Genomic DNA, 26,536 nt, shown 5'->3' with positions numbered 1-26,536 from the left:
CAGGGGTGGGAGACAGTTTGAAAGATAAAGCAGTGGTATGCTGAATGGTAAATGTAGTTGGATGAAGCATACCAACTCTCTAATACAGACTTCATCTACTTACTGAAGAAAACCTGCTAAAACACCAGATAGAATGCATTTACCCACTTCATTTACTCACTTTCTTGTTTTCTCAATAAATGAGACTACATTGTCTGTAATTTATACCGTACTACTGTGATAAGGGCTTGAGCTCTAGCTTCAAAATTACGAGACAATGCAAATCAAGCCACTTTAATGAAAGCAAATTAAATTTATGCCTTATCATTTAAGAGGAAGTTGTCCTTCTGTGAACAAATTCATAAGCAGAGTCTTGGCACAGACTTGCTCTCAGGCAAAACGAAAGCAGGCTGTTGTTGTTAGAGGCTGTTGTTAGAGGCTGCGAGGTGCTGAGGTTCCTGAAATCCCAAGGATTCCTTTGATCAGATCTTTGATAACAGAAACAAACTGTCAGGATATAAATGTGATAAACCAGTGGAAACCAGAATTGTGCTTTTTGTGACATAACAAGATAGAGAGCTTTTAGAACAATGATGCATTTGTCATGTTCATCTCTGTTTAACAAACCTCTCTATTATTCATCAGGTATGCAGCAGCACTGTAGCTTCTGTTCAAGGCTTTGAGATTGTATTGCATATCTGAAATACATCTACCTTTCACTGACAAGACCTTTGAAAGTATTTCATTCTTGGGTAGAAGATCTGAAATAAGCGTACTTTTTAATGAATAGTTTATTCACAGAAAAATAATGGATGACTGGCAATTGTGAATTTGACCTAAACTAACTTGAGTACCTTTGAACCTATTTTCAAATGGGGGAGAGAGTACAGGATGTTATTAAAAATGTCTGTTTCAGTGTCTTGGAAAGAAGACATTTCAATTCTTCAAGATAGATTTATGCTGACAGTGGTTACAGACATTAGCCAATGCCATTAAGAAAGTTAGAAAGCTAAGTGAACAAAGTTTAACGGAATTTGCAATATTCCGATACAGAGTATCTATGTACTTTTTAGACCAACAGTACTTTTATTCCCAGTTGCAGAAAACAGATAGAAGCATAGTTTCTTATAAAGCCTACATGAGACAGGAAAAAACAACCATTGCATTCATGTTGTTTTGTATTTAAAATAGAAAACATCATATAACATTGTCTTTGCAAGAAGGCCGATAAATTTTGATGGCAAATAGGATGTAAGCTTCTTTTTATGGTGTTTAATATCTAAATGGATTTTTGAAGACTTCCTCCAGCTCTTTAGTCGAGTTGATATAAAAGCACAGGTTAGCTTTTTTCACAAACTCTTTTTTATCAATCTTGCACCCAGTATGGTTAACACAGCTAGTTTTGGCCCATAGGATGCTCCAAGCCTTCAACTTCTACTGAAATTATCAGGGATTCAACTACATAAAAAAAAATAGAAGTTTTTTTCATAAAACATATGAAAAACATAGAAGTTTTATACTAGCTGGAAAGATATTGAGTGAACTGATTAACAATAAACCACACAAAACTTAGTAGAAGTATTCTTTTAATATGCACATATTCTGTTTTTTACCAGTGTCCTTATTGCTTCAAGTGCCAAAATAATTAGAGAAAAGAAGGTTTTTTAGGGTGTTTTCAACTCAGACAGAAACAGGAAGAAGTGGAAGTCAGATGAGAAAATTTGTTTTGTGAACAAAATGATTCTGCTTTTTTTGGAATGAAGGCAAAAATGTTCATGACTTCAAGAAGTGCCTCTGATTTTTTTTCAGAAATTTTGCATGTTTATTAAAATCAATGGCCAAGTATTTTCRTATAAGCTATGTGTTATCAATGTTTTCTTTTTTAATTACAAGACATATCCCTGTTCCAGGCAGACACTGAAGACACACAGGTACATTTCCACTGGGATTTTAACTGTTCCGCTGCCCTCAGGCAAGTCTTTGCATAGGCACTATTAAYATTTGTGCTATAACACTGGCACAGCCAGAGCCTACCCATAACTTGGTAGTCAAACCACATGCACTCATGTAAATCACCAATGCAACTACTCTAGTCATTAAAATCCCTAGTGGAACAAGTCCGGAACTCACAGCAAAACATATCCACTCCCCAATATAAGGCATATACATGATACATAAACATACTACATAGTGAAAATTTCTCACACTATTCTTTTAAACTCAATCTTGAGTTCACATCCAGCTCACTGGGTATAAATTCAGTTTCTCCACACGATTATCAAAGTGCCTATTATTAATATGCAAAATCTTGAAATAGCTCTGCTATCATCACAGTAGTCACAAAATGTTACATACCGCTGACTTATCATAGGATAGTTAAGAAATCAGCATTCWATATCCATATCCTCACTATAGAAGTCATGCCACAAATGTATCACTACAGCAATAAATATAGTCTACAGTATATTCTTATCAGAATCACAGTGTCACTGTGCACATTTATTCTTATATGTTGTATGCACTATAGCTCAACCTTTCTTGTTTGGTTTATTGGCATTGGTTTACCATTTCTGTACTCTTTTCACAGCAGCTGTTACAATTAAGGCCACATGTCCTCCCCCCAAAAACCCAAAACAATTAACCCAGCAACTAGCAGCTTAAAAGAAAAGTACATGAACAAGTTGCCTGCTCAAATGAATGATCAGGTAGAGACCATCCCTAAGAACTGAAGTCATGGACTTTTCCCTGAGACAATGGGATTTTGCCTTGCAGTACTCACAGGACCACACAGCTACCACAGAAAAGGTACAGTTTACCTCGGGAAGTAGTAGTACATTAGTATAACAAACTTCTGCATCCCCAGATATGCATGTATTTTATTTCATTAGAATACATAGTTCCCCTTCTCCCTTAGAGAGCTAGGGTATAAAGTGCCAGGAGAAATCCCAGACACTTACTGGACACTTAAAGACAAGAGTGTAACTGATTTGAGTGGGTCTTTACTGAGTGTGTAACTAAAAGACAGGAAACTATCCATTTATGATACCTATTCTGTCCACTTTCTCCTGCAGGACTGTGCTCCACAGCATAATTCCCCGAACATCATCTATTTTCTCTTTTGAATACCCAAGTAATACAGTTTCCTGGGACAGGAAATGAGGAGAGATTTCCAAAAACCCTCAGAATGCTTCTTGATATTCTRGATCAATTTTCCCTTCTTTCACTTTAACTCAAATTTCCCAGTACATTTCCTGTATCTTCCTAAACCCATTTTGCTCCCAAATGACCACTGCTAATTTTGGTTGGACCCCTTATAACAGTGTGATATCAACAGGGTGATTTAATAGTAATAATGCTGCTAATTCATTGTTTCAGGTGTGAAGGAGAGATCTGAAATATATAATGTGTTTGAAAAACAAAGGGCTCCTTCTCAGGATACACACCTCATTCTGAACTTCAAAAGTGTCTAGAAAGCAGCAAAGTCAGAGACCTCTGCTTTCCTGATGTGTGAAAGATTCCTTTAGAGTACAGTGTAGTCGCTTACTAGACTGCCCACATCAACACCAGCAACATTAGCATAGAATTCAGGCACCACCATCTCAGGCACCTGTAATACTGCATGGTCATTGCTGGACTTTATAGCTTTTTGTAGGCACTGGATCAGGTCTGCTGGGGAAGGTCGTCTAATTGCATTCCACTGCCAGCAGGACTTCATGATGCTATACCTGTAGGATGGAGAAGTAGGGAAGAGCTTGGAATGAAAAGCACTAGCACCAAGTTTTACTACAGTTAAGACATCTCATACTTCAGTTAGAAACCAAAAAGGGAAAAAGATTGAGTTTAGTGTTCCTTTTTGAAACAGAAAACAGGATTCCTTATGGACAAAAATGCCTCTGGATATTCAACAACTGTATTCACAAGAGGAACTATAATGCCCAAGACCATTTCCCATGGATGGTTAATTCATTTCTGGTATAATTCCACAGCTTTCAGGAGAAAAGGAAAAAATTACTCCAGAATAGTTCTGCACCATGCAGGGAAGTAGGCAAACAGCAAAATAGAAGACAATAAAACAGAAACAAAATCGTATTTTAGAAATGTCAAAGAGAATAATCAAAGTTTCATGCAACAGAATCCAACATAAAGAGGTGGCAGGCATGTGAGAATAAGTCTCCACAGCTAACAGATAACTGTCAAGTTTTATTTGTCTCAAATCATTTGACTTTTTCACTTCCATTTATCTCTGCAGAGCTTCAACTCATTTGTCCAAAAATCAAGTGTCCTTACATGGTTTGCTGGCAGCTTGAGGGTTGTTTCATGATGTTCCGTTTCTGCAGGTATGGTAAAATGTCAGAAGGCAGCACCTCAGGATATGGTGGAGCACCTGGAAAGGAAAAGGAATAACATTAGAAAAAAAACATAAGGGAATGACTGTAGATAGCAGCTTCTACGTAAGAATCTCTTCCCTTCCTACTACAATTGATTCTGCTTTTCCTACCACAATTCCTATCAACAGAAAGTCTAAAAGAATCTGTCAAGACTTTGCAGGTTGGAGAAAATGGGATGCTTATTTAAATGCTTGCTTTACAATCTCAGATTTGAGACTTTGGATGTTAACTTGTTAACTGGCTTCCTTACATCTCTTTTTTTTTATTTAATATTCTTACCTAATGTAATCATTTCATATAGTAGAATTCCAAAAGACCATCTGCAAGAAAATATAACAATGTTAAGTTTCCATTCTTGAATGAATGAGTGAGGTAGCTACCTTTAACAAATACAGACAATTAGGCATGACCTGCAGAAATTAGAAGGTATAAGCCACAAAGTGAGGTATTGTGTTGAAAATAGATATGCCTTACCATAAAGTTCAGGGCATGAAATGACACATAAAGAAGTGAAAGAGACAGGCCTGACAGCCAAAAGAACTTCCAGTCCAAAAATGAAAACACACATGTCTGCCTTGATGCTGGGGGCCTTCTTCAGGAGTCGCTCTGGTGCCTGCCACTTGAGGGGCACAATCTGTGTGACTGAGCTGGCACCGTATGTGTGAGTTTCATAGGCTAGCCCCAAACCACAGAGTTTGGCAGTGAAGTTGTGCTGAAGGAGGACATTCCTGGCAGCAATATCACCATGGAACAACTTCTTCTGCTCGAGGTAACCCTGGGAAGTTGGAGAAGAAGGCCACTATGGTCATTATAAAGAGAATTTTAAACAAAAGAAATTTTCATTTCGTTTTTTACCCAGCCTCCTTACTGCAGAATAGAAGCGTATGCTCAGCACTACAATGCAAGTATATCTGGCTCATTTTTAACAAACCACATCCTCAGTGCATAGACCAAAAAGTTTCAACATCATGCAGAGACTTCTGATGCAAACAAGCCAGTAGGAAAAAAAAGAGAGCAAATCTAAGCAGACTTACCAGAGCTGCTGCAACATGCTGCCCAACTTCATATACCTGCCTCTCAGTGATGTCAAAGGGGATACCATTCATTGTCATTACATCCTAAAGACAAAAGTGCAAACCTTGAAACAAACAAATGCCATAGATTTGGGGTACTGGGGAACATGTTTCCTTCTAATCTAATAAAATAAGTTCTATATCTAACCTTATGCTCTCCCAGATGAATTCACAGATCAACAGTAGAGTGACTGAAAGATAGGGCACACGTGATAGGTGCTGATAGATGATAAATAAGATGAGTATACTAGAGACAAGTGGTGGATAAACTGAAGAATGGAAAAGAGATAAATAGGTTAGACAAGAAAGAGTATAGCAACAGTGCAGCATGACAATACACAGAGATGAATGAAAGAAATAACATATATTCAGTGATGAGTAGAAAAGCACACTTAAAAGAATKAACATCTAGGATCAGACTAACAGGCCATCTCTCTCTACTACTCTGTCTCTACCAGTAACCCCAGATGGATGGCCAATGATGCTTTTCCTGAGTAGCCTTCCAGCCTCCAGCTCTTCTCAGCTCAAGGACTTCCTGAGATGGTTAGGTTTCAACATGTTCAGTAACCTTTAACAGGTTATATTCCATTAATTTATTCAGTCTTATCTTGAATCCAAGTTAAGTCTCAGCATCCACAGCATTCAGTGGTAAATTCCATTATTCAACTCTCTTAATTTATTTATATGCCTTTCTTAATAATTTCTAACATTTGGTTTCTTTTTCAGCCTGAGTTGACAGTTTCATGGGACCAAATGCCTTCATAGAATCAGTCTCATTTCACTGTTCATCAGCTATGGTCAGATCTAAGCCCATCAGTTTATATGTGGAGCAAGGACTGCTTTTCTACATGCATCATTTCATTTTTATCCATACTGAATTCCATCTGACCCTTCCATTGGCCAGTCTCTCAGTCTTGGAAAAGCCTTCTGCAAGTCTTCACAGTCAGTCCTTATCCTGATTGGATGGTCAATCATCAGCCTTCATCCCTTCACTGTTATCCTGTTCTGTAACTCATTGATACATATAATATGTATCAATATCAGATCCTAGCATATATCCCAGCAGACTGTCACTGGTGACCTCTATTCATTGCAAATACTGACCTTGCACTTATATGCTCTGTTTTCTGCCTTTTAGTCAATTACTTGTCATTCAAGGACTTTCTCCCTGATGTGATGACTGCTCTATTTCCTTAAAAGTCTTTGGAATGGGACTTTGTTGAAASCTTTTTAGAAACTGAGGTAGTGGTATCAACTCTCATTCTCATTCCAATGCCTGCTGACTCCTTTAGAGAACTCCAATGGTCTGCAAAGTAGTCTGTAGTCTTTACAAAAAAAAAGTCAACTTTTCCAAACTATATCATATTTATTCAGGCATCCAMTATTTCAGTTCCAGTTCAGATTGGCATGGAGATTTTTGTGGGTATGGAAATAAACAGATATAAGACAGACATAAATGGATGAAAAAAAAATGGACAGATGGACAGATGAAAAAAAATGGACAGATGAAAAGAATCCTCTATGACTTATGGATTGATATGTACCTAAGCAGTTTAAGAAGACATTTTATCATCACTTCTTTTGACTCACCTTCCGACACGTCCATAAAAAAGTCAACAGGTCACCAAGAGACACATCCTCCATGATCATATAAAGTGGGAGCTGGTCTACACAGCATCCAACCAACTCAACCAGATTCTCATGATGGCCAAGATTTTGATGGAATTTAATCCTTCCCAGGAAATCCTTTATTTCCTGGGGACCAGCCAAGTCTGAAAGAACCAAAAAGATCTCCAGTCTGTCACCATATGGAGGCAGCAAAGAACAGGGCTAAGAGCTTGAACATCAACATGAACAGCAACCTTCTTTGATCCTTACATAGGGCTTTTGAACAAATACTTCAAGAATCAAAATGTCACTCTGACTAGCTAATGTGATACTGAACACATCTTATTCTTGTCCAGTAGTTACAGCAGAGATCTGCTCAGCATCATGTCTTTGATATAGAGATCTATACCAAAATTCCTCTCATGTACATTACCTTGTAAGGCTTTCAGTATGACAGTCCTAGTCTTCCTGGGGTTCTCAGTTTTCAATTCTGCCCTGTAGATACTTCCACAGCTGCCATGGTGTATCAGCTCCAAGGTGCCTGGTGAGAGTTTTTCTCGTGGTATCTCCAGATCTTTGAGAGTCAAGGATACAGAATTTAGCAGACTACCCAGAACTGTCTCACTCAGCTGGAAGTAGTGGTTATCTGCTAAGTAGGATTCCTGCTGGTTCTTGGTATTCACTGGCAAAAAAAATACATGATAAATAAATACAGAAGCAACAATAGCCACCCATCTATTCCCCTTGATTTGTGCTCCATATGGTTTTTAGAAATCAGGATGATGTAAGGAAGGGGACAGATTACTTGGGAGGATTATAAGAATGTTGTCAGAGTATGCAGAGATGTGAGGAGGAAGGCAAGGTCCATTTGGAATTAAATCTGGCAAGGGATGTCAAGGACAACAAGAAGGGCTTCTTCAAATATATCATCAGCAAGATGATATATTCCTCCCACTGGGGAAAATGTGGGCCTGCTACCGAATGGGGCAGGGGCCTGGTGACGAAGGATACAGAGAAGGCAGAGTTACTGAACATCTCCTTTGTTTCAGTCTTCACTGCCAAGGGCAGCTCTCAAGAATCCCAGAGCCTGGAGATGACAGAGAAAATCTGGAGAAAGGAAGAATTTCCTTTGGTTGAGCAGGATAGGATTAGAGATCTTCTAGGCAAACTTGACATTCACAGGTCCACGGGCCCGGATGGGATGCACCCACAGGTACTGAGGGAGCTGGCAGATGTTGTTGCTAGGCCACTCTCCACCATCTTTGAAAGGTCATGGAGAACATGAGAGGTGCCTGAGGACTCGAAGAAAGCCAATGTCACTCCAGTCTTCAARAAGGGCAAGAAGGAGGACCTAGGCAACTATAGGCCAGTCAGCCTCACCTCCATCCCTGGAAAGGTGATGGAACAGCTCATTCTGGATGACATCTCCAAGCACATGGAGGAAAAGAAGGTGATCAGGAGTAGTTAGCATGGATTCACCAAGGGAGAATCCTGCTTAACTAATCTGATAGCCTTCTGTGATGGAATGACTGGCTGCGGAGAGGAGGGGAGAGCAGTGGATGTTGTGTACCTTGACTTCAGCAAGGCTTTYRACACTGTCCTCCATAACATCCTAGGCAAGCTCAGGAAGTGTGGGTTAGATGAGTGGACAGTGAGGTGAATTGAGAACTGGTTGAAAGGCAGAGCTCAGAGGGCTGTCATCAGTGGCACAGAGTCTAGTTGGAKGCCTGTGGCTAGTGGCATCCCCCAGGGCTCAGTACTGGGTCCCATCTTGTTAAACTTATTCATCAGTGACCTAGATGAAGAGACAGAGTGGCTCCTCAGCAAGTTTGCCGATGATACCAAACTGGGAGGAGTGGCTGATGTGCCACAGAGCTGTGCTGCCATTCAGAGAGACCTGGACAGGCTGCAGAGCTGGGTAGAGGGGAACCTCATGAGGTTCAACAAGGGCAAGTGCATGGAAAAATAACCCTAGGTACCAGTACAGGCTGAGGGCTGACCTGCCAGAAAGCAGCCCTGCAGAAAAGGACCTGGCAGTCCTGGTGGACAATAAGTTGACCATGAGCCAGCAATGTGCCCTTGTGGCCAAGAAGGCCAATGGTCTCCTGGGGTGCATTAGGAAGAATGTTGCTAGCAGGCCGAGGGAGGTGATCCTGCCCCTCTACTCAGCCCTGGTGAGGCCTCATCTCAAGTACTGTGWCTAGTTCTGGGYTCCTCAGTACAAGAGAGAGATGGAGCTACTGGAGAGAGTCCAGCCGCAGGGCTACAAAGATGATCAGAGGACTGGAGAATMTGCCCTATGAGGAAAGGCTGCSAGAGCTGGGCCTGTTTAGCCTGGGGAAGACAGAGACGGGGGATYTTATCAATGTGGATAAGCATCTGAAGGCAGGGTATTAAGGGGGTGGGGACAAACTCTTTTCAGTGGTGCCATGTGACAGGACAAGAGGCAACGGGGCCAAACTGAACCACAGGAAGTTCCGCCTGAATATGAGSAGGAATTCCTTCACTGTGAGAGTCACAAAGCAATGGAACAGGTTGTCCAGAGAGGTTGTGGAGTCTCCTTCTCCAGAGATATTCAAAGTTTGCCTGGATACAATCCTGTSTAACACACTGTAGATGACCTTGTTTGAGCAGGGAGGTTGGACTAGATGATCTCCAGAGGTCCCTTCCAAGCTTACTCATTCTGTGATTCTGTGAAATGTTGTTCCGTATCCCAGACCTTGAAAGGGTTCTGTTTGATCAAAAGATAGACTGAGAGCAAAGACCTCTACTATAGACACCTCTGTACTTGATTCTCATGTGGTGAAGCAACAATCATTTTCATTTGTCATCAGCTACAAGTTGTTACAAAAAAACCCACACACACGATGTTTGCCCAAAGGCCTTATTTTTGATCTCAATTATTTCCTTTAATATAGGCTGATGATGTGGCTGAAAGATCATATTTCTGTGCAGAAACAAAGTAGTTCAGATCTGAATTTCCATTTCCCCATGGCAGCATGTTTTTGCCATAATGACAGCCCTTTTCCCTACCTTCTCTCCAGTTCCTGTTTCCCGTTATCCCCACAGGAAGTGAGAGACAGCAGCTTGAAATGAAATTTCTTTAACGACTGTGTAGAAAATAGATTAATTAGATGTGATTTACATCAAAACAACTCATGATCAATTACCCTTGTGAAACTGTCCTTGCAGTAGCACCCATGAAGGCTGTAACACAAACAGAATTTGCAGCTCTCAAGTGATTTTACTATAGTATGTTAATCAGCCTAYAGATATATGGTATGTTGGTTTTAATTCCTCAGATTCATTTATACTACAGATTCCATTACAGCTACTGCAAGTGGGATAAAAGAGGTTCCCAATTTTCTTAATGTTCTCTGGGCTGCTGAATATCACACTTAGGCTCTTCAGAAATCCTATTGTCTAACAGCTCAAGCAATGGGGAAATGGGATTGACTTCTGGCCACTGAAACCAATACTCTTTCCTCTGTTTTGAAAACCATGATGGTTTACCTTGGTGTCCTGATGGTGATGATTCCTCCTGCTTTGTTCTCATACCCCGACAGTGGAGCCAAAGGATTACACTAACCAGGATGACAAAAGCACCCACAAGGAGAACTGGGACAATGATCACTTCAATTTGATATTCACGCACAACTGTCAGCAGAAGAAAATGGGAAGACAAGGAATGATCAGTATTGCTCTGAAAATGGCAGTGTGTGCAACATTGCCTGATGCATGCTGATTCTGTACAACAGAGTAGTAATAACCTATTACCGTAATTTTCAATCCCCAAAGTATGTGTACCCACCCTATGTTCCTTAGAATAGCAACTGAACACWTTTAGTGTCAAATATCTAAACCTTCTGAAGCCACTGGGATTCCTGACCTCAGGTCACTTACTTAGGTGCCCAAATACAGAAGCTAGAAATTGTAGATACGTGCCAAATTATCATCCACTAGTAAAAAATGTATCTGGTCCTGGCAGAGGGGTAGGAAGGACATGGGAAGGACGGAAGTTGTTGAGGCTTCACAAGACCTTGTAACAGTGCAAKCAGAGGTATAGCTTGTTCCATTAAAATTATAGGGAGCATTTTAAAGAAATAGGGAGTGGTCACCTGATTTGGAATTGACTGAAGGCATTGCAATTAACAAGAATGTTGCACATAAATATCTTAAGTCCCCAGATTTGAAGGTGGTGCTATTGTGTGGGACAAGACACATTTCAGTTCCCAAAGATGACAGAAATTGAGCGAAGCAAAATCTCACACGATTGGTCCTTAGGAAAGCAGCAGAAAATCTTTAATGACAATATTCTCAGGCTATAACCTCATCTTTATGTCTCTTTCAAGGTAAAAATACTCTAAGGTGGCTAATATTTTGTAAGATGAATCCCACCCTGCATGACTAAAGGTTGCATTCATGTGAGAGTTTCTACCCTGAGACATAATGCAAAGAAAGTTCTGTGAAGTTATTCTGTGTGGGCTTGGGATGGAGGTAAAGGAGAGTAAAAGGCTTTGCCCACTTTTAGCAAAGTTGGCCTTGTTCAGCATATGAAATCTTATTAAAGGAAGAAGTGCAGGCTTGTGAATCTTACCACATAGCTTGTCATTGCTGCTGCATTCCAGTAGCATGCGTGTGAATCTTCTTACATCCCCTGCCATGTTCAGTTACAAGCAAGTATCACCGACCTCTGTCTTCTGCATAGACATGAAGAATATTGATAAAATCTGTCAGGAGGACAGGATGATTTATAAAAAGGTGGGTGAACTGAATGTGGAGATTCCCACTCCTTTGTCAATACTACTTTAATTGTAATAGTACTGTACTACTTTAGTGCCAGTATGAAAAAGGAGCACAGGAACTTAGAAGCTTAGAGAATGACATGGGATATCTGGTACCAAATTCTATGAACTGGTGAGAATTAAAGTTTTTTAGTCCTACAAAAGCAATTGGATACTGCTAGGCCTACAGGCTAACATATACACAAACGTTCATAATTATTAGTTCAATTATATATAAATAATCTAGCTAGACTCTAACTTCTTAGATGCCAGAATGACTCAGCCTTTTATCTTCCATTTCACAACACATGAACAGATCAGAAGCATTTATACAAAATGTCATGCCTGACTACCGTACTTGCTATAACTCCTATTACTGCTCCATGGACACAGGGAAACAAGAAGTCTTGCCATCAGGGCTTCCCAATACTAAGTCCATAACATTGTCAGGTCTATAATGAATCTGAATCATGACTTATCTAACTCCCCAATGTCCATCAGAGCACACTGGTAGTTGAAATTCCACAGTCTGTGCAAGCATGTACCTTTCCAGCTGTAATTTCAGCTATCTCTAGACCAATCCCTTAGCATTTGCAATCATACATTCACAAAACCTTCGGACTCYGTATATCACCTATACAACCTCACTTGGACAGAGCTAGATTCACCAGAGTATCCTGGTGACTTTGTATTGAGCCAGGATTGAAACACAGCTGTAGCCCCCCACCACACACACATACCTGATGTAGAATTTCAGCTGTGCTATATTACAGGGGAAGCTTGAAGCAGTGGTGCTGCACTAACCTGGACTATTATTTTTAAATTGTGAGATTCAATGTAGTGAATGGTGATGGCTGACAGGAAAGTAAGGCATGCACATTTAGCCACTGTTACTTAAAAACATCACCGGAAGWTTAACATATGCAGCTTCACAAACAATTTCACTTAGAATGTTTTATAGGCAATGGAACCTTGATCTTGTAAGTACTTACTTCATTTTCAGCTATGCATAGAAGGCTATCATCCTCAAGAGCAAATGTTATACATCCTTATAGTTACTATTGATGAGAGCTAAAACAATATGATGATATATAAAACAATAAACAGATTTTGTTCTCAAGGTTAAAACTGAGAAGTAAATTTATGCTTTTACCAGTTGCAAAAGCGAGGCAGTGCAATGGGGAAAAGAGGAATATATACACACTTTAAAATATTGCAAAAAGTCTATTCCATTTTTCTATTCCTGTTTTTAATTCTTAGTATGGTAATAAACTCACTTGTTTTCAGAGTGTGATTGTAAAGTGAGTCAAGTCAAAAGAGTAATGATACAACAATAAAATCAATCTAAGCTTCTCTGATACATTATGAAAGTAAGGAAACTAAGTAAACCTACATTGGATATAACACACACACACACTCAYATGCAAATGCATAGGTAGAATACTAAGGTTATTTCATTCTCAGACARATAGACACAGATATGTTATGTTGTGTCAAGACCAGCACTATCTAGATCAGGAGAACCAAAAAGCTGAACAATATATTCTGTATTACTTCCTACTTCTGTATTACTTCCTATTTCTGTATTACTTAGAATTTTGATTGGACAGTTGGTGCAATCACAGGTAAACTGTCAGCTTTTTTTTAAAAAAAAAAATCTTCTGCACACATTGAAATCTACTCATTGAAACTCTTGGTTCTTCGTTTCTCTGTATTATTTACTTTCAAAAATACATGCTTTCCCTGCCTAGGCCTATTTAATCTTTCAGCTATTATTCTGATTTTCTTCTCATTCAGTTCAAACTTCTTGACCTGAATCTTTATTTCTGTTGTTTACACAGATCCTGGAATTTTCCTTTTTCCCTTGGACATATGCATTTTCATTAGACGTTCTATTGTGAAGCAAATCAATGAGACTTGACCTCGTACATAAGAAAACTAGTCTGATGTAGTTAGGAATGTAATAAAAAAATGATAAATAAGAAGCATAGTACTAGGCCATTCTTCTTTTAGAATGTCAAGGACTAAAGTAATAGYGGTATGTTCCAGTTCAGCTTCAAATTCCAAAACCATTTTGAAAGACACCTTACCTTTCATAGAAGAATGCAAATTAAAATTTCTGAAACAAACCTTCTCAAAATGAAGGAGACAATGGAAGCAACAATAGGTGGTGAAGGTCTCTGCAAATGAGTTTTTAAAAGGTACTTGTTCCCATGAAGGGAGCTCAGAGATAGGAAACAATTTCCACTAGGCAGATTTGGCGGGATCAGAAATCTTTTGTTGTGGCAGAAGGAAATAATATTATTAATACAAATTTAATACAAATGTAATTTAATAAAAATTACAATWAATAAATTAATACAAATCAACCCAGATACAAACACTTTGAGGGCAAAGCTCAATGTCTTATTAACCTTGTGCAGACATTACTTGGTTACCAGTGGACTGCAACCAATACGGCAGTCAGCSTTTCTTTGATCAATAGCTGAATCCAAAGCCCCTTGGGCAACAATAAAGATTGCAGCAACTAGAAACAGCAGAAGCTGCTGCCCTTAGACAATGAGATACACTGCAAAACTTGAGCAAAAGCTAGAGGCAACAGTGTTTGCAAACTGGTTCTATGAAACCACTTGGTAAATTGCAGAGTGTGTGTGGGAGGGGGCATCAGTAATTACATAGCCATGCCAGGTTAGTGAGCCCCCATATCTGCCCTTCACTGACCACTTACTGCTGCTTTGTGCACATTTGCCAACATAATTAGCACTGAGGAACAAAGCATTGTTTAACTTTCAGACACTTTTGTTACTGCCACCTCAGTAATTTTGACATAGCACAGGGAAACATGGGGACAGGAATAAGCAGTCAGAAGAAAGCAGTTGTAAGGGCTGCTTTAATCAGTTCAAAGAGAACCAATACTAAATATGAACATGGTTTTGTAATGCAACTGAGCCGAATTAAGTGATTACCACTGCTGAAAGAGGGGAGTATCTCTTTTCTTCCCTCTYTCTTCCCATTCCTCCTTGTTCTGCTCCCAGATGAGCAACTGATCACAAAGTAAACTGATTTAAACCACTAAATCAGCAGAAGAATATTCACTTTTGTTTTCTCACTTTAATTTCCTGACATTTTAGTGAGAGRTATCAGTTTGCCAAGACAATTAAGCAAGTGCCAAAGGAGGCTCAAGGAAGTGTTAGGAACATACATCCAAAAGCAGCAACAGGGAAGACAGACCTCCCATTACTGAGGACCGTGAATCGCTAATTTGTCTAAAGGCACATTGTAAAAACATCCCCTGTGTCAAATAGGTTCCACTGGCACTGAATGCCAGCATAAGTCCTACTGTGATTTTCTCCATCCTTTGTCATTCATTCTCACATGCATTTTGTCTCCTTACTTAGTGCTTCCACAAGCATTTCTGCTTGCACAAGCATTGTACAGCAATGCTGTAAAATGGATTGGGAAGCTGTTCTTTCCTAAAATTAACCATTCTTTCTTGCATGTTACACTGGACTTACTTTCTTAGCAGTCTTACTGTATGCTGTTTAAACTGCTAGGACTTAAAGAGTCAAGAAGCCTCAGTAATTGTGAATACTGAAAAGAAAAAGAAATACAAAGTTCTGTATGTCCATAATAAACAATGGAATAGTTGGCTTGAGAACTGTAAGAATGGAAATTGTCTGYCATTCATTCCTACCATGTTCAGAAAAGTAAATGATGTATAAATTCATAATAAATAAACAGTTCATGAAAATGCCTGATTGTAACATCAGTTCACATTATAAAAACAAATTCATAAATCCATGAGTACTTACTAGCTATTCTTGCTAAAGTTATGGCTGATTAAATTAAATACTGAGCAAATAAAGACTAGGATTAATTGGGATCTTCAACAGACCCTTTAAAATATATTTTGTAGGGGCTGATGTGGGAATTAATGCAATCACTTCTCCAGACTTCCTGACCAGTATTAACTACACATCACTTTATTATCAAAATATCCTCACAGCTGTTTTTCACTAYTCATAAAGACCAACTGTAATATGACTACAGGTAGGTAACACACAGCTGAATAGTTACTCACTTCAATCTAGCATATTGCCTGGCTGATAAAAGGCAAAATAAATTCTTTAACCATGATGACTTCTGTATAATTTCTTGCAACACAGGTATCATATTCTCAGGCTTTTCCAGTCACCATTTCTGTATTGCTTTTATTCTTTTCTTCTCTTCTTCTGCTTATATGACCTTCAGAACATGGCCAGAAGTCATGGCCCAGACAGTCACTGTGCACAAGTGGACTATACTGGCCATGCAGACGAAAGTGAGAGTGCTACTGAAGAACTGTAAAAACCAAAATGGTGAGGATACCATAATGTGTAGGCTCAGGAGAGCTTTGCTGTTGTGAAAATGGCACATGGGAGAAGAGGGAGAAGAAAAGAAAATGGAAAAGCAGAGAGTAAAACAGACTTCCTCTGTAGTGTCTACTATTTTACTAAAAGCAGCATAACAAACTAGCCAAAACAATTCCCAGAGCTGCCAGAACTAACAACCTGATACCACAGGAACATACTTCTGCAGAAAGCTACTTATCTGTTACACTGCATGTTCTGTCTCCCAATTCTTCTGCCTTCAAGCAGACCTTAGGGGCTATTTCCAATACCATGGCAGTCTCCAAGGAGATCATGACATCTTGGTAAGGTTTTTGTGGCCCATTAAGTTATCTCATCTCTCACTGTAATGTGCCTCTGTGCTACTAAGCAGCATCTCCAACTGTGTAGAATGGGGAATTCTGTTGATTCTTGGTCATAATGTACCAGACAATAATGTACTATAATGATTCCTGGTCATAATGTATGAGAGCTACCTCACTTCTGTCCTGAATAAGACTTGTTGGTAATATCATGGAGACTGTTGTGCTGGAATATGATAAATTTCTAGCTATAAAGATTTGGTAATCCAATTCACATTCCCACCAGTCAATAGCCATAACACCCTGTAAGAAAACAAAGTGTTTCAAAAAACAACGTACAATGATGTAAGATCTTCTCTTGCCCCCAAATTACTAGCAGTGCCTGAACATCAAAGCAGTCTAGCTGCTATTGAAGTATATTAGGGAGTGAAAGAAAATAAGATTGACCACTTCCGAAGAGTTAGATCATAGAGAGAACAGCAAATAATGAGGTTCACTCCGCTATTTGAACAGATGAGTAACTTATGGCAAACTTGGTCTCTTCTGCTCTTGGGAGCAGCAAATAACAAGCAAAGTCAGCAGTCACTACTGCATTGAGACATATGGGTGAGGAGGTCTCTCCACTGCTGTGCAATTTTGCTACCAAGGTTAGTTCAAATCAGCACCACATCACTGCATATATACAAGATCTCATGATGTTAAATTTTGCTTAAACTTAGACTATCTCAAAAAATTAATTTTATTGTGTAGCATGAGGATGTTCTGAGTACAGAAGTGTGACACTGTGCAGAAACCGAATAGTGATTAAGACAATTTTTTTCTAATGCAGGCAAGCCATATATATTTTTTCTGAAATATTAATATCKATCTTTATCAGATTCCCTCGAAATTAAGGCCACAATAAATTATATGTCATACKCAATCTGAAAAAATAAAGTAAAACCCCTGAGAAATACATTAATCTSAAGACCTCAGTGAGAAAGCTGTTTAGCCTATGAGTCTGGAGGACAGATTCTCGACAGCACAGTCTTCCCTATGACTTTCATTTATGTAGTTCAAAATCCCTTGCTACTTTTGAAAATGCTGGTCATTCTGTGCCTGCCTTATTACCTGAACTCTGATTTTGTTGGCAGCTGCAAGCATGAAGCCTGTAACAAACCCTAGCCCAAACCCAATACAGATACTCTGGAACATTGTGACAGGAAAAGCTGTGACAGAATAAAAGAATGTAGGCACTTTTAAAAGATGGACATACATTTCCCAGTGTTTTGATGTTTATTTGGGCATTTAATGTAGGTTTTGCTTTTACATTGAAGATGCAGTTCATGCATGCGTACACACACACACAAATATATGTGCACAGGTAAACATGTAGAAAAATCTAGATATCTGCACTGCGTTGCATTACTTGTTAACTTCTTTACAGTTGAGAGATAATGATGGAAATCAAATATGCCTTAACTTATTTCATTTAAATCAATCTGAGTGTAGAATAAATATCTCTCTTTTCTTCTCAAGCCTCCAAATAATCAGGATACATAAATTTGTTACTACAGGTAACTTCAATATAAACAATAAGCACATGCACAGCTGTGTATGCATACATACATGCACTCACATATATAGACTCTGTATAGTTACATCCTAGTTCAGGTGACATGTTAATAAAAGTCTTTTCAAAGATTTAAATATTCATTATCTAATTTTCACACAGCATTTTCTTTCACTTACCTGAATTATACCACTTCTTTCGTCCTGCAGTAGTCTCTCCCCAGAGCTCATCTCCTGCTGCTTTGTAGTTTGTCTGAGGCCTCTCCTGATAATGCTGATGGTTATACCTTGTGTGGCTTTACCTGTTACTCCTTAGTGATTTTCCTACCTCAGACCTGCCCAACTTCTATTCTTTACTCTTCAAAGTCTTCTCAGCTGTCTCCCCAGAGGGATCATGTGATTGCTATGTCTAACATGCCAGCTGATAGGTAGGCAGACACTGGTAAAACGGGTCTGCCGGGCTGCTATGCATAAAGTGTTCACTCTCTGATGACAGAGAGTTAAGACAGAGAGTCCCAGGTGGGGGCCTCAGTGCATAATGTGAAAGCAAATAAACAGATCTAGTGGGATAGACTAATGTAACAGACAGTGATCATATACTTCAGACAAAAGGTTCACTTTTAGAAAAACAAATGGGTACTTGAAACAGAAAATCTGTACAAAATCCTTAAAAGCCTCCAGATGCTGAAACTACTTTCTTAGCAAGAATAACTCCTAATGGGAGCAAATAAAGAAAAGGAGGAAAGGATATAATGCCAAAATAYGCTATAAGGGAAAGAGGCAATGTAGACCTTCTTCACACTCAGGCTTGTTTATATCCCGCCTATCTGGGCTGTCCATGCCTTCTGCCAACATCTTCCAAGTCCTGCTGTCAGCCCTCCTCACCCTTTCCTCCAGCCGTGACTCCCCACATAGCCCTGACAGTGATATCCACTCCTGCTTTTCATTCAGCCCCTTACAAATCCATCCTGAGTTCCCCTCTCAGACTTATTAATACCTCTTGAACTTGCTCTACAACCTCTTCCTGTTACTATGTCCTTGAGGGCACCATACAGGTCTGCTAGTGACCTTAGCTCTGAGCAGATCTAAAGTATATTCTTCATTGTGTTTTAATTCTTCATTATTTCAGTTCTAGAGAGTTTAAAATTTGCCTGTGTATTTACTTCCCAGTTGTTGGCCTGCAGGTTCCTCCTAGATTCTCCTCACCTATCACTGTATAATCTTTTAAGTTTCAGATTCCTGACTCCTGGTTATAWGAGTCTGTGCAAGATTATTTGCTTCATTTTTTCATAGAGGCAGTTGTATTACAAGAGAAAATAACATGTAACCTGCTATTGAGAGACAAAGTTCATTTCACAGGCAATGACACATCACAGGTGGCTTTGAGATATAGAAGATGATATAATCTCTGCCAGCTGCTTGTGCAAAACTGACTGCTCCTATTAACACTTTGGTGTTGTGGGAAGATTTTAGTTGTAGATGCAATAGCGTTAGATACAGAAATACAGTAGTTCATTTAGCCATAAAAGAGACTGCATATAAATGTATTTGTATTTGTAATAGTAGTACATCCTGAACTTCTCCCTGCAACTATTCTTCCACCCCACACGCAGTGCCTGTATGCGGGAAATGGTGAAAACAGCAGTAGTTCTCTTCATTGTCTGATCTCTGTATAGACTAGCAACAGGCAAAATAGTGTTAGTGGAAAAGTTCTGTGATGAGGACTTTTGTCCCTCGAGAAGCCAGGAAAGGCATTATCTAGACTAAAAATTCAGTACAACTACAAAGTGTAGGCTCAGGCTGTGGTTGCTGTTGTCCTTTTACATTGGTGCTAACTTGTGTAGACTCTGAGAAATATTTTCTCCATGATGAGGCAGAAGATCTGTCCTACAYCCTGTTCCCTATCAAGAAGTGGGTAATTGCAAAAGATAGTTCTTCATTTAAATGGGTTCTTTATTAAAATGTGTGCCTTTCCACGGGTATACTCACTAAGGACAACTGGAAGAACCTATTCAAATTTCCTGTTTAAAAATATGATAATTGGCCATCTTCTTCCCCCTTTTTCCAGCTCCCAACTGTAGAAAATAGAGTGGGAAATGCAAAGGTTAATATTCAAGGCATGCATATAAGGAGCAACCACTGCTGCTGTTATTTTCCCCAGTCAGTCTTCCTGCTATGCTCCCAATCAGACTGGTTGGAGAAGATATTTTAACAGTTCAGAGTTCAGGCCTGTGACTAGTCTTCCTCACTGATCCCTAAGCCTTTCCCCCTGTTTGGTTTGGACAGCAATTAATCATTGTCATGTTTCAATCTGCAAAAAGCAAACTTTTCCGCTACAAATCTGTGCATACCCACAAAAAAACAYTGCCTGTTGAAATGCTTCTTTCCATCTGTTTTTTTTTCCTTACGCAAGTATGACTAGGTACACTGTAGAGTAGTAGATTGGCAGTCAGTCTTATTAACTCAAATGTACTCTGTATCTCCAGAGCAGCTGCAGCGCACGTAGCAACCGTGCAAACCACATACACTCAGTAGCCTCAACAATAGCATCGGGGACTGAGASACAATTCAACCACAATCCATTCAGCCTTATGGCCAATGTGATGACCATTAACAAATGTGCTAATTTTGTAGTTCAACCTCTGGAAAGTCAGCAAACATAAAGGAACTACCACTGGACCAGAAAAAGCACACTTCAAATGAAAGGATCCCCTTCATAAATGTCATTGAGGTATTCACATTTCCTGCAGTACTTTAGAGGTAGTAAGGTCTCAGCCATGCTTTCACATCCCAGTGTAAGATTTAAAACCATGGCTCATGGCTCATGGACAGTGACTGATTCTTTCATCAGCCTCAGCCCACTGAGAGAGTACTTATTCCTTTGTTTCTACTAGCCTGTTACGGGGTAAGAATCAGAAGAGGTGATCTAAAAGCGAAAGACACATTCCCATTGTTATTGTTCCGCATGAGCTTTGCCTCTGCCTATTTAGCATTCAGATTTTTCTTGAAAATGCCAGTTCTGTTGTGATTTTACTTTTCCTATGAAAGTTTTGTTACTTAAAATTTCCAAAGAAACAAAGGTATGGGGGGGGGGCGGGGGGAGAGAGTAGCATTACTTGAGAAGATAGAAAAAAATACAAACCTTCTCCCTATGAAATCAACGAATGATTATGCATCTATCCTATTCAGCCAGTTGAAGGTCCAGTAATTTGCCAGCATTTCCTCTGTTCCTCTGTTTCCTGCCTGTTCAGGGTCAGGCAATCTAATATTTTTTTTTTCCTCTACCAATAATAGTTTTTTCCTCCTCCTGCCAAATTCACCTTGCTATTCCTAATTCTTTTCTTAAATCTAAATGGAAATTTCCTTTGAACATTTTGAACAATTTTGATTAATTGCTGTCCAATTCTTTGGGCTCCCAGAATCAGCACCAATTTATAATATAACTTGATAGATTAACTATACTCTCTCCTGGAATTCCAGCATTAATGGATGAACTGTTAGATTGTAAATTAGGTGCAGCACATAACTCAGTTAAGTTTTGTGAAGAGTTTCTGAATGCTCTTGGTTTTTTGCTCGAAATATGTGAGCACATCTTAGTAACTAACATCCTGAATATAATGTGGATGCATTTTTTACTTTATTCCTTTCATCTTTTTATGTTCCTTTTGTTAAATATATATACCTTTTTCTGAAGCTCCTGCTCTGTCACTCTATTTTTACACTGTTCAAGTTTTCCAGTGGGAATCCTACAGCTCTCGCTGAAAAAAGCTAGAAGCAGGTGAACAGAGCTACAGTGACCTAAACCTTCAGTCTAAGAATGTAATATATTGCAGAACTTCACAAAAAAAAAAAAAAGTAGAGGAGCCTCTTGAAAGGGGGCAACCCTGGAAAGGTTGTCCATAGAGACCTTATAAAAGCTAGAAAGTACATCTCACCAAGGGCTATAAGATTGTTATATAAAAATGCATTTAAAAACTATTCTATTTAATAATGTTATTTTTTTAAATCTGAAATGCATCCTCTATCACATCACTATTTCCTAAAGGATACTAGAGAAAAAAAAAACAAACTGAAACATACTGAAACAAAACAAGTTCTGGTCTGCTGATTTAACTTGAAATGGCTTTTATCCCATTTATTAAAATGGAGTGGCAAGGTGGCTGGTAACTCTTGGAATTACATACATTCTAGAATAAATAAAAGAATAATTTTATATACACACGATGCTTGCTGTCCAGGTTCACATAGACTAGTATAGCAGTATTAAAAAGCAACAACACTAAAATTAAGAGCCTCCTAATGACGTATGAACACACACATGTATAACAGGAAGCAGGATCTGCAAGACAACTTAATGGCACAGAATTTAAGAGCTGAGGTTACATAACATTAAAATGACTGTGCTGTATCAAACCAATGGTCCATCTAGCCTAATATGCCTCAAATAGCTGTCAATGAGGGAGCCCAGGGAAGTGAAAGACCATAACAAACATAAAATGGTATTTCCCTTAGTACTTTCACTATCTGCTAGTAATCTGTGGCTCAAGGATTTCTTTACCCAAATATGACTTTTTTATATGTCTTGAAGGAGTTTGCTCAACTGATTTTGAACGTCTGTAAAATTTTACCAGTACAATGTGCTATGATAAATTCCATGAAGTTAATGGAACTTGTGTCAATGAATACTTCATTTTGTTTGTTTTGTAGATGGATTACAACCCCCAAAGTTCCACTTGTTCAACTGGTTTGGCAGTGATAATATCAGATGAATGTGCACTCTCATGCACTTTGAAAATACACATTTATTCAATCATTTTCCTATTTATTGTGGCAACCCCCCTCCAAGACTTTCAATGAGAGTGTTTGCAAATGAAAAAGCAAAACAAGAAACAGCTCAGACAGTTTAAGGTTTGGATACTAAACTAGAACAGGACGATTTGTGACGCGAGCAGCTCAGAGAAAGACTTGAATCTAGGCCTCCTATGTACCATTTAACGCCTGACCAGCCAGCTCTTGACAAACTTTGAGTCTTGTTTCTCTGTCACCAGAAAATTTCTTACTCTTCTTACTCTTCTTTGATTATCAGTGCAAGCACCTTCTCTGATATTTTTAAAGGTAAAAATAATGCAAAAGGAGAGATGAACCCCTGCAGAAAAAGCAGATGCACTTAGCACTGAACTTTCATAACTTCAGACCACAGGCATGAGCCTTAACTTTGGGTTTATATTTTTCCCAAGAATTTCCAAAATTACAAGGCTTCCAGTGCAACTTATGTTGTCCTTGCTGCATATGTCACAAGTCAAACAGCCACAGTCAGCAAAGAAACTCGAAGCACTGATGAAGACCCACACAAGGCAAAGGACGGTACTTGTAGATTCTTTAAGCATCTCTACAACTTCTTAAGAGGATGCACATACTTAATGTTCTTCATATAGAACATCAGAATACTTATATTAATAACAAAAGACAAACAAGAAATCAGATGCATAGGACTCTGGGGACAGTGAAAGAAACAGCAAAAAGGGAAAGAGGGCATTAATCTTCGACTTTCCAGCCTCTGGGAAAAGCTAATTACTTATGTGGCAGGCAGGGGATGAGATACTATCGAGTAAGCAGCAGATACGATCTGCCAGAGAACCATGGCAGAAGCCAGGTGAGCGGAGAGGCTGGATTAATGGGAGGGCCTGGCCCTGGTTTTGACTGCGGGTTCCCTGCAGCCGGGGAACCCTGCTGCCGGCCACGGGAGAGCCCGTGCGGTCTCCAGCGCGCTGGCGCATCACTGCTTCTGGGCCCCGGCTGTCACGTGACTCCCCGCCGGCCACGGCTCCCGGGGTAAACCCCGCCAGCGCCGTCCCCGCTTCCAAACAGCGTTTCTTTCCCATTCCCTCTCCTCGGCCGCCTAACTCCTCACCGAAGTGCTCGTTTTGGTGAAATGTAGAATTAATCGAGTACGACGGTTACAAGGGAACATTTGTGGGTGTACCACTCCTGGCCGCTCCTGTTGTCTCGCGCCCGGCCGCAGCGGGCATGTGAGGCGGGGGGGGGAGGGGGGAGGAGGCGGGGAGGTGGCGCGCGCGGGCGCCTCGAGCGCGGCAGGTTGGGGTGGAACGCGCAGAACGGTTGGCTTTGGCGGGAAAGGGGGAGGCGCTCGCAAGCGTTGCGAGTGGGCTACGAAGTACCTCCGGCTGGCGGATGGGAGCGGAGTTTGATAGGGGTGCTGAGGTTGTGGCCAGCAGTGGCTGGGGAGGGAGGCAATGAGGCTGGTGGAAGCAGGGAAAGAAAGGTCCTTCCCATTAGGAGGGTGGGAGGGAGGAAACAAATCGGAGGCAGAGGTTTTAGACTGCATGAACACTAGGCAGCACCTGAAAGTTGCTCCCCTGCACACCTTGAACTCAGGATGAGGTGGTTAATAAAAGGTGCAGAGATTACACAGCACCAGCTGTCCTCTTCTGTCAGTGCATCACAGGGGAGCATGATTGAGTAAAGGGTGTTGAGCAAGCCTCCTGCCTGAAAGCTGATGTCCAGTAGTCCTCTGTGCCTTTGGGGTAATTCAACCTTGGCTGAAGGTGAAACTGCCTGTAATATGGTACAGCAAGGGGATTATTTTCTTTTAGGCCTTTGTGGTAAAGCGTTTGTCAATTTACAGTTATCTAATGGAAGTGGTTGTATGATTAGATCTTTTAACACTAAGCATCTTGGTAAGTCTTGACATTCCTTCAAAATGCTTTAAATCCATTATAAAAGATTGCCTCCCTTTTTATAGCATTTATCTACAATAAAAGGTAGAAAATGGATGCCCGCATTTGAGTGTAAGAAATTATTTTTTWAAAAAAAGACAAAAACTATTTCTGCCATATAATATAGAATGAAACTATTCCCTCTCCTTTGCAGTTTCATCACATCCATTGGTAGTTTTCAGAAAAGGAATTTAAAAGCAAAGCTGTATGTCTCAGTTTTAGTTAATATGAGGGTTCTGAAACTGTCACTGCAGCAACTGGGGCCCAATTTTATTTATTTGCTCCTAAACAATTTTAATGAATTCACATGTAAATTTAGAAATTCAGTATCTTTTATTAAAATTAATCAGAATGTGACGTTCCCTCAACTGTGAAAATCAACTCCCTTCAACAGAAAATACAAATATGAAATTCTTGTTTTTCTTGTAGATGGCCAAATCAGAACCTCAGGAGAGAAACTATGATAACATGGTAAAGATGGTGGAGGACCTGAACAAGGACTTAGAAAAACTTCTGGAGGAAATGGAAAAATTATCAGGTATTGTTTTTTTTACTGAGAATGATTCAGATTTGTCTACTRGGAGTGAAGACATCAGAGTTTTATTAGGTATATTTATTACTGTAAACATCTCTACGTGATAGAAGTGTAAATGGAAAAAAATGCAATCAACTAATATCTTTATGTTCTCAAGTGAGCAAAAGTATACAAATAATCCAGAAWTTTTAAGTGGCTCAGATTGAAAATTAACAGCATGCTCTGTTCAGAGTGGTGACTGAAAACAAATAATATTCAGACATTTAATTTACAGTGATTAAAATGTAATACATAAAATGAGATTTACTTTGAAAAATGATAAATGCATTTTCAGGTCAGTGCATGACCTATTTAATCATTTTATAATGCAGATTTAGCTCAGTTAGTTAGAGTGTCATGCYACTAATGCCAAGGTTGCGGGTTCAGTCTCCCTATGGGCTATGCTAAGGGTTGGACTAGATGATCTCCAGAGGTCCCTTTCAATCTTACCATTCTATGATTCTATGATTCAACTAGAATAAAGGCTTCCCTGAAAATTTACCCTTTGTCCTTTATGTATAGACTGCTGCAGCAATTCTCTCAGAATTTGTGTGCAACTACCAAGAATAGACTGAAATTAATAATTAAGTTATATGTACTTAACTACAACTTATGAGTATATTTGAGAAAACTACTCAATTTATGTCAGATTTTATGTCAAATTATGGTGGAACAAAAAAGGGAAATATGAAAAAATTGCTAAAACTACTTTTTGTGCTTTGTCAGATACTCATTTTTTCAGATTCTGGCTCATGATTTAACTTGTTCTTTAAATCATTCATCACCTTGCTGTGGCCTTCTGCTTTTCCTTTCCTTACCTAACACTATTCTCCTGACTGTTACAGGTCTTGAAAGAGAATTCTTTGATTTTGTTCATTTATTTTAAAAGTCTGTTGCATCCTTCTTTTTGATTGCATATATTGTTGTAAATTTTATGTAACAGTTTCAGTCTCTCATTTCTAATATCAGTAATAAATATATTTCATTCTGAAGCATTTTGAGATATTTATAAAAAAGTAATAATACATATCCATTTACTCCTGAATAATACTGGCTACTATATTGCAGGCCTGCTCAGACAGATTTGAACTGATCATCACTAATGTCCTTTTAACTTTTATTGAATCTTCCTTTTTTTTTTTTTTTTTTTTT

The 26,536-nt window shown here is 39.3% G+C and overlaps 2 protein-coding genes across 2 annotated transcripts in view; one reads left to right on the top strand and one right to left on the bottom strand.

Moving 5' to 3' along the window:
- Positions 1-3,478: 3,478 nt before the first annotated feature.
- On the bottom strand, positions 3,479-18,681 carry STYK1 (STY kinase 1). The gene is made up of 10 exons (XM_085298828.1): positions 18,254-18,681; positions 11,646-11,748; positions 10,562-10,705; positions 7,482-7,730; positions 7,031-7,212; positions 5,402-5,485; positions 4,934-5,142; positions 4,647-4,687; positions 4,267-4,363; positions 3,479-3,704 (listed from the first exon to the last, which is right to left on the bottom strand). Exons 2-10 carry the CDS (start codon positions 11,710-11,712, stop codon positions 3,500-3,502), a joined length of 1,278 nt encoding a protein of 425 aa, XP_085154954.1. The 5' UTR covers positions 11,713-11,748; positions 18,254-18,681; the 3' UTR covers positions 3,479-3,499.
- A 5,562-nt stretch (positions 18,682-24,243) lies between these two features.
- SYCE3 (synaptonemal complex central element protein 3) overlaps positions 24,244-26,536 on the top strand; it is a 2,902-nt gene continuing 609 nt past the window's right edge. Inside the window, 2 exon segments of the mRNA XM_085298896.1 lie at positions 24,244-24,295; positions 25,240-25,537. Of these exon segments, the coding sequence (XP_085155022.1) occupies positions 24,266-24,295; positions 25,240-25,537 (328 nt within the window). The 5' untranslated portion in view covers positions 24,244-24,265.

Source organism: Rhea americana, unplaced genomic scaffold (assembly GCF_003343005.1).
Source record: "Rhea americana isolate MKP2758 unplaced genomic scaffold, rheAme1 scaffold_142, whole genome shotgun sequence".
Taxonomy (NCBI): Eukaryota; Metazoa; Chordata; class Aves; order Rheiformes; family Rheidae; genus Rhea; species Rhea americana.
This window is presented reverse-complemented; position numbering and strand designations above follow the sequence as displayed.

What these genes read in the sequence shown, in the direction of transcription:
- STYK1 (XM_085298828.1), bottom strand. Translation starts at nt 11,712, where the DNA reads ATGGCAGGGGATGTAAGAAGATTCACACGCATGCTACTGGAATGCAGC. An exon ending in AGCATGTTGCAGCAGCTCTG is followed by an intron (nt 5,143 to 5,401) that starts GTAAGTCTGCTT and finishes CCAACTTCCCAG; the next exon opens with GGTTACCTCGAGCAGAAGAA. An exon ending in ATATGAAATGATTACATTAG is followed by an intron (nt 4,364 to 4,646) that starts GTAAGAATATTA and finishes TTTCCTTTCCAG; the next exon opens with GTGCTCCACCATATCCTGAG.